The 9,055-nt window shown below is 38.7% G+C and overlaps 1 protein-coding gene across 1 annotated transcript; it reads left to right on the top strand.

The window, feature by feature from the left end:
• The first annotated feature begins 777 nt into the window (after nt 1–777).
• On the top strand, nt 778–3,941 carry LOC137721669 (elongation factor 1-alpha-like). The gene is made up of 3 exons (XM_068460689.1): nt 778–887; nt 1,556–2,037; nt 2,738–3,941. The coding sequence occupies exons 2-3, from the start codon at nt 1,576–1,578 to the stop codon at nt 3,617–3,619; spliced, it is 1,344 nt and encodes a 447-aa protein (XP_068316790.1). The 5' UTR covers nt 778–887; nt 1,556–1,575; the 3' UTR covers nt 3,620–3,941.
• Nucleotides 3,942–9,055: the final 5,114 nt, after the last annotated feature.

The following is a 9,055-nucleotide window of genomic DNA, read 5'->3' as shown; positions in this document are numbered from 1 at the left end:
TCGATGCTCTATGAAGAATCCAATATAGCAGCTCGCACTTGTTTGCGTTGCAATTCCAATGTATTTTCGTTTGCCCAAATAGTCCAACAACACTTTCAACTAAATGAATTTATTCAAAAGAAAATTTTGTTCTAAATATTTGAATTATGTAAGTATTCTTATACAAAGAAGATTCCCAAATTTGGAAATTTATAGGCATTGTACTACCAACCGAATCCTTTTCAGATCCTTTTGGTGAGGATTTTGAGAATTTGTAAATCTTGTGGTCAGTTTTTGTAAAGTATTATTTGTGTTTAATTTTAAATACAAATATTTAAAATAATTTTTTATTGCACGATGTACAATAAACAGACACGATTCACGAATCCCCATAATCCTCACAAAGAGGATCCGACAAGGATTCGGATTCATTGTACTATAGTACAATTTATGAGGGTAAATAAAAGGGAGTTTTAACGAAAAACCCACGATACTGTTCATTTTAACGAAAAATCACATTTTTACACTAAAAAATCAATTTTGATACTATTCACTTTACTATTTATTTTGTTTTTATCATTAAAAGTCGAAATTTTCAATCATTTTTAATTAAATTTCCTTAAATAAAACCGGCCAGACATTGTGGGATAAAAAATGAAAAGCTCTATATTTACGCTGACTTCTTACTTGAAGAGCAAACCAGGAGGTCAAACTCGTCATTTCGGACACCACGCAGGGGCAAACAAGTAAACCGGCAAAGCGGCCTCCAAAGCAAACCCTAAGTATTTTTGCAAAACTCCCTCAGCCTATAAATAAGTCACGTTGCGCCTCACAACCCTACGCTTTCATTTCTCACTGCCTCTGCCGCTCTCGCTTGAACTCAGAGTTCGAGCTTCCAGATCTGAGAGGTATTTTCTCTCCTCCTTGTTTATTCGCTTTAGGTTTTCTGTAGATTTGAGACTGCAATCGCTGTTCATCGCTGCCTTCTGATGTTGTTCTTGTTCATCTGGATTTGTTTATGGCTCTGCCGATGCCTGTTTCTTTCGTTTCTCCTTTATTATAATTCAAGAACTCGATGATGGTGTTTCTTTGGTTTATTATGCTATAGATCGATTGATTAGATTTTAAAACCAAATGTAAAGCTTTTATTGGGTTTTTTTTTTTTAATTTTTTTTCTGGATTAGTAGACGATGATATGTGTACTTAACCCAGATGGTTGTTTTTATATGATATACATCCGATTGATTTTTTATTTTATTGAATTTAGTTGATGCTTATGTAAAAGATTTACTTTTACAATAAATCATAGATGTTATATGAATCAACTATTTTACCATGTAGTTTAGTTTGTTGTTAATTAAACTTTGAGAATTTATTCTTGTTTAATTTTTTTTAATTGTTAAACTTTGAGAATTATTTATTACTAATTAAAATGTAATGTTTGTTTTTTAAAGAACAAATTTATTATATTTGATTAAAATTGAAAGAGACTACAATTATTTTCATTTTGAATTCTTGTTTTATTATACTGATATCGAACTGTTGATTTAATTCGTGTTGCATGTTCTGGGTGCAGGTAAATTCTAGTTCCTTAACATGGGTAAAGAGAAGTTTCACATCAACATCGTGGTCATTGGCCATGTCGACTCCGGCAAGTCGACCACCACTGGTCATCTTATTTACAAGCTTGGGGGTATTGACAAGCGTGTGATTGAGAGGTTCGAGAAGGAAGCTGCTGAGATGAACAAAAGGTCATTCAAGTATGCCTGGGTGCTTGACAAGCTTAAGGCCGAGCGTGAGCGTGGTATCACCATCGATATCGCCTTGTGGAAGTTTGAGACCACAAAGTACTACTGCACGGTCATTGATGCGCCGGGGCATCGTGATTTCATTAAGAACATGATTACTGGAACTTCACAGGCTGACTGTGCTGTCCTCATCATTGACTCCACCACTGGTGGTTTCGAAGCTGGTATTTCCAAGGACGGACAGACCCGTGAGCACGCTCTTCTTGCTTTCACCCTCGGTGTGAAGCAGATGATTTGCTGCTGTAACAAGGTATAAAACCCACTCTAATTTCCTGGTCTTTGAATATTATGATTATGTTATTGTGTGTTATTTCTAATTTATGTGTGCGGCTGGTTCTGTCTGATAAAGGGATCCTCCCATAGTTCAAATGCTCCTTGTGGTTCTATTGATTGGCATTTATGGGCATCCTTGATGCCCCAAACTATGGATAGTGTCCACTTTATGAGGAGATGTTTGGATTTATGAATTGGAGGGACTGCCTGGTGGCATAGTTCTTAGTTAACTATTGAGGGTTCGATTCCCTCTCTCTCCTACATACTTTATCAGTGGTTTATCTCAACCTTCAGTGTGTTGTATTGATGTGTCTTACAATTATTTTAATTGAATATTGTTACTGTTTTTAGTCTCTGCTATGTTGAATTTCTTTTATTGCGTATTGGTTCCATTTTGAATTGAGTCTGGGTTTGTTTTGTTTATTGTAACAATGTACAGGTGTAGGTAAGTGACATGTCATTTCTTGCTGAACTTTATGCATCTCTATCATTAACTTAAAAGAACGTATAATGATCTATAAATTTGTAGTGTTTATACTCTAGATGATGCCAAATAACTGTTTTCTGTTAGTTGTTTGCGCCTCCTGACTGGTTGTTATTCACTTGTAAAACTGCTTTCATACTGGTTTACTGAATTTGATTGTGCACTAATCCCCTTGTTGCATTGCTTCTTGTAGATGGATGCCACCACTCCTAAGTACTCTAAGGCAAGGTATGAAGAAATTGTGAAGGAAGTTTCATCCTACCTGAAGAAGGTTGGGTACAACCCTGACAAAATTGCCTTTGTTCCCATCTCTGGTTTTGAGGGTGACAACATGATTGAGAGGTCCACCAACCTTGACTGGTACAAGGGACCAACCCTTCTTGAGGCTCTTGACCTGATCAACGAGCCCAAGAGGCCCTCAGACAAGCCCCTCCGTCTTCCACTTCAGGATGTGTACAAGATCGGTGGTATTGGAACTGTGCCAGTGGGACGTGTTGAGACTGGTATCGTCAAGCCTGGTATGGTTGTGACTTTTGGGCCAACTGGTCTGACAACTGAAGTTAAGTCTGTTGAGATGCACCATGAGGCTCTTCAGGAGGCACTTCCTGGTGACAATGTCGGGTTCAATGTTAAGAATGTTGCTGTGAAGGATCTCAAGCGTGGTTTCGTCGCCTCCAACTCCAAGGATGACCCTGCCAAGGAGGCTGCCAACTTCACATCCCAGGTTATCATCATGAACCACCCTGGTCAGATCGGTAACGGATATGCCCCAGTTCTGGATTGCCACACTTCCCACATTGCTGTGAAGTTCGGTGAGATCCTTACCAAGATTGACAGGAGGTCTGGAAAAGAGATTGAGAAGGAGCCAAAGTTCTTGAAGAACGGAGATGCAGGTATGGTGAAGATGCTTCCCACCAAGCCCATGGTTGTGGAGACCTTCTCTGAGTACCCACCATTGGGTCGCTTTGCTGTTCGTGACATGCGCCAGACTGTTGCTGTTGGTGTTATCAAGAGCGTTGAGAAGAAGGATCCCAGCGGTGCCAAGGTCACCAAGTCTGCTGCCAAGAAGAAGTGAACAATGGCCAGTACTCAAATTTTCACTGACGCAAACTTATGCTTTTATGATACAAACTCTTATCTTGGTTGTTTGGTTCTAAGTGGTTTAGTCGGTTTAGTTTGTAGTTGTTTTAATTCCGGTCAGATGTCTTCATTCTCGAGTGTCCGTGCCCAGAATTGGGTTCTGGACAGGCGGTGGTGACCCATCAAGTTTATGTTTTGTGTCGATTCCGCCTTCTGAAGGAGGATGTTTTTGAGTTGTTGAGACTATTTACTTTTCAAGTTTTGTTGCGTCTGTTGAATGGATTATTTTTGAACTTATATATTTTCTTGTTCCAGCATCTCATTATCTTCTATTCGTATTTATATGCATGCTTAGCGTCCTTAAGTGGCTTGGTGTGGTGGCCTTGTATTGTTCTTGTAGAGCTTTTTACAAAGTACTTTTCAGAAAGCAATCTGAGTTGGGATTTAAAATAAGCTTTTTTAAAAAAGAAAATTAATGAAAATGGTTTGAAAATTTTAAGTTTTAACGATAATGATAAAATAAAGAGTAAAATGAACAGTATTATAATTGATATTTTAATGTTAAAATATGATTTTTTGTTAAAATAAACAATATGACGAGCTTTTCATTAAAGTTTTATTTCTAAAAAGTATTTTTTCAGAAAGTAATTGAGGGAGGTCGGTACCCTAAAACCCTAAACTTGGTTGTGTTTTTACTCTGAGTTTTAATTTTTTCAATGTTCGAACAGGGGTGCGTTCTGGATAGAGCCACATCCTTATATCGAGAAGCGTTCCTCTTGTTTGAGAATCCAAACATCATCACTCGGGCATAAAAGTCGTGCAAATTACAACTTATCACATCCAAATGGGTAAATAAGACCTGCATTCAAAATTCTCCCTTCGGAGATTGAGTAGAGTGTGCTCGCTAGTGAGTGCCTAAGTAGGGAATCCCAGCCAGTCCGCCAGACGTTTACGAAAGAACCAAGCATTTCTCAATCAGACTCGTCCCATACGTCGTAAGCAGCTTCATCAAAATTAATATAGCCTAACTCATCATCCCCATTGTAAGCTTCAAAGTCATTTTTCTGAACATCTGAAGTCATGAATACCAGACTCAAGGGGGCTGCTCGACCCAAAGCTCAAGCTGCCACCAACAAAAGACCCAAAGCTTAATCTTCTCCCAGCCCGGCCTTCTGTTTAGCCCACTCCAATTCTCAAAAGCCCAAATCAAGTCCGTTCATGTGAGCTCACAAAACACGTCCTGTGTACATTTTACAACTGTGAGAAGTTAAAACACATTACAATAGTTATTATTTTAGAATGTTATAGGGTGCACTCATATGTCATTCTAGTAGGTGGATCCGCATGATAGAGCACTTTTAGGTCCACTTGTGTCATAGTAACATCACATTCGTATTATTATTCTCCGTTTCACTCAAATTATAAGACTTGTATTTATTGTTTGTTTCACTCAAAATATAAGACATATATATTGTTTGTTAATATTATTTTATACGGATTATGATCTTATTGTATTATTATTTCACTCAACACGTATATTTGTCTTTTCTTAATATTACTTAGAAGTTGAGCATAATAACATCACCTAACGTTGTTTACCATTTCAAATAAACTGCGAAAAATAAATGTTGAGTGATCCAATGCCTTAGAAATCATGGCTTTACAACTCCGTCCTCGATAGTCAATGAAGAATTCGGTATAGCAGCTCACGCTCGTTTACGTTGTGCTTCCCGTTGTAGTGTCGTTTATGTTGTGTCTAATAAGAGCAAGTCCACCCTTAAAAAAATTGCGCCAGCACTCAGCCTATTTAATCCACTCAGGGTATGCTTGGGGACTAACTTAAATGAGACTAGCCCAGACTCGTGTGGATTCCGAGCCTCGTTAGGTCATCCAAATTAGTCTGGCGTTGAACCATGGGATTGCTAAGAACGCCTTTTTCACAACGCTGTCTCATTCCCTGTTCCTCATCTCTCTGTCTCTCCCTCTCCCTCTCTCTACTCTCACATCATGTCTTCGCTCTCGTTCTCTCACTAATGCTTGCGTCTTTTCCCTTTCTCCTCGTCCCAAACCCAGATCATGTATTCTCCTTCTCTCCTCGTTCTGCTCGATGCCGAGCCAATTTGCACGACCCAACCCAAATCACGTCATCTCCTTTTCTTTCCTCATCCTGGTCGAATCAGAGTGTTGTTGTTGGGTATACAAGGAACGCAGATGTGATTTCGATTTCAATTGAATTTTTTATTGTTTGTGTTTTTGGAGCTTTATCGATTCAAATGGATGAGAAAGATGTGGTTGCAAGTAGTGGAATTTGGATGGAGAGCTTTATTAATTGAAATGAAGGAAAAGCTGTGATTGGAATCCATGGAGTTTGGACGGAAAAAAGGAGAGGGAAAAGAGGTTTCAGGCAGGAAAAAGAAATAGAAAAAGAAAAAAAAGAATTATTTTTATTATCCTACTTCTAGTCCTATACTGCACCAAACGCTTCACTAAGTTAGTCCTACTCAGTCTAGTCCAAGCCAGTCCAGCTTAGTACCTGATACTAGTCCAGTCTGAGATTGTCTGGTGCAACAAACGCACCCTCAATGAACAGTGATAGACCCCGATGAACAGTAATAGGCCAAATGCATCTCCACCTCTAAAAAATGCGCTGGCACAAAGTCGAAAAAATGCGCTGGAACAAACGATTTCCATCCTTACAAAATGCACTGGCACCTACCCCATTTAAAATATTATTAAATTTTTTTATAAAATAATAAATAAAAAAATAGTTTTAATTTCGGATATGATTTTTAACCAATCTCGTCACACCACGTATCATTATCCGAACGTACTATTTTGTGAATATATTTCCGCTAAGATTTTCAACCAATTCGCCACGTGTCACTATCTGTTTACAATAATTTAGCTAAGATTTTCAACCAATCTTGTCACACCACGTGTCATTATTCGAACGTACTATTTTGTGGATAAATTTCCGATTAGATTTTCAACCAATCCCAACGCGCCACGTGTCACTATCTGTTTACAATAATTTAGCCAAGATTTCGATAAGATTTTCAACCAATCACATAGTGCCACGTGGCATTGTCCAGAACCTCATCCTTTTTTTTTTTTTTGTCCCTATAAACCTTACATCCCTACATCCATCCTTACACAAACTCCATCTTCTTTTTAGCTCAGAATTCTTCTTCATTGTTTTCAAATCTTGAGTTCTTATAATGTCTTTTTCAAGGAAAGTGTATAAATAGTTTGAGGAGCAACATAAAAGATTGTTGGCACAACATGAAGAATTGGTCAATCTCGAGGAAGGTGAAAGTGGAGATGAGGCTTTCGCAATGGAGGAGGATGAGGATGATGACCATAGAAGACAGAGGGCCCCACATTACCGCCGTGTCATGGAAGCTATGGGTCAGATAGCCAAACCCAGACGTGCCATAAACTTCATTAGAAAAAGGGAAAGACGAGATAAAGATCTATTCGAAGATTATTTTATTCCCAACAGCGTATTCCCTGATCATGTTTTTAGACGTCGTTTTAGAATGCAACGAAGTTTATTCGACAAAATCATGAGTGTTATTTGCAACCATGATCCATACTTTGTGCAAAAAGGGGATGTTTTTCATGTTCTAGGTCTTCTTCCTGAGCAAAAAATTACGGCTGCCTTACGAATTGCATATGGAGCATCTGCAGATCAAGTGGATGAGATCTCAAGGATGGGAAAAACAACTGTTCTGGAGTCCCTGATGCAGTTTTGCTCTGCAATTGAAGCCCTCTACACCAATGAATACCTCTGGAAACCCACACCCAGGGACATGCAAAGGCTTTTGAGGAAGGGTGAGATGCGAGGTTTCCCTGGCATGATTGGAAGCATCGACTGCATGCACTGGACTTGGAAAAACTGTCCAAGTGCGTGGCAATGAACTTATGGTGATAGAAAATGAGCCAAAAGTATCATTTTGGAAGTGATGGCTTCATTTGATACATGGATTTGGCATGCTTTTTTTGGTGTTCCAGAAGCTCAAAATGACCTAAATGTCATTGCCCAATCTCCAGTGTTCGACAAACTGCTGCAAGGAAAAGCACCGAGATGCACATATTAGGTTAATGGCAATAAATACGACAGAGCATACTACCTTGCAGACGACATTTACCCAAGGTGGACAACGTTTGTCAAAATAGTGCCACATCCACAGAGTGAAAAAGAAAAACAGTTCGCAAAATGTCAAGAGGGGTGTAGGAAGGTGTTTGGACCTGATTTTACATCATCAGCTCGTACAATTAAGGCCATTGAGTGAGCATAACTTCCAACCGTCGGATGAAAAATGAGGATAATTTTGTTATTAAAGGATAATATTATGGTTTTTATCATAGTAATTTTTTTTTAATATGAATTATCTTGGCATATTCTTAAATATGATAGATAAGATGCAAATTATATCTCTAAGCAAGCGGTACAGTTCAAGTTGAGTGGGGATGTGTGTGGACGTGTGGATATGCTGCAAAGCTGGTATTCAAGAAAGAAGGGTAATGATGCATGCATGGATGGATGAGTTTAAAGGTGATAAGATAGGAAGCCTAGGTAGCCTAGGCTTGGTGACATTAATGGGATGTGATAAGGCTTTTAAGAGTTAGCATTGCAATTAAATTGTAGGTGCTTACAACATACATAATTCACATATACGTGGAGGATTTAGCCGCCAAGCAGCATGAAGGGTTTGAAATTAATGATAGTTCTATTGCACGTGGTTGGCATTATGCATTTCGAATATGCTGCCTGACTAACACTAATTTAGGTTTTGATAATTAGTAGCAAAAGGATTGGCTTATCAAGAGTTTGAGTTGCAATTGAATTCTACAAATACCATTAGGTTGCGAGCAGATGCACAATCATTATAAATACAAGAGGTCTTGCAATATGGAAACCCCCTCCAATTCAACACACCACTGCCCTGCGCAAGCCTCTCAAACATGTTGAGATTTTTTATTTTCTTTTTCCGCCAACACATCTTCAGTTTGGATAAACAGCATTGTGAAGGCAACCGGCAAACACCTTCAGTTTGGATAAACATCACTGTTACCGTAGAATCAGCCGATCGAGAAGCACCTTCAGTTTGCATAAACAACACTGCGTCAAGGCCAACTGGTTACCTATCCAAGTCTCGGTCGAGAAGGGTTTCCGAATCATTATTGGCAGAGGTCATCTTATTAGCCTTCCCGGCGAAGTAAGGTGTTACAAGTTATTACATTCGGCGCATTGAACGCCGAGTGATTTTATGATTGGATATTCACAAGTGAGTTTCAAGGTTTGGCATTCTGATGGCCGAACTACATTCACCATCAAGACATACATCTCTTTTGAGTATTTGTGTCCATATAATTTAGTGTCGATTCGACGTGCTTATACTCTTACGAATATAATCATTGTGACCGA

Source organism: Pyrus communis, chromosome 17, assembly GCF_963583255.1.
Source record: "Pyrus communis chromosome 17, drPyrComm1.1, whole genome shotgun sequence".
Taxonomy (NCBI): domain Eukaryota; kingdom Viridiplantae; phylum Streptophyta; class Magnoliopsida; order Rosales; family Rosaceae; genus Pyrus; species Pyrus communis.
This window is presented reverse-complemented; position numbering and strand designations above follow the sequence as displayed.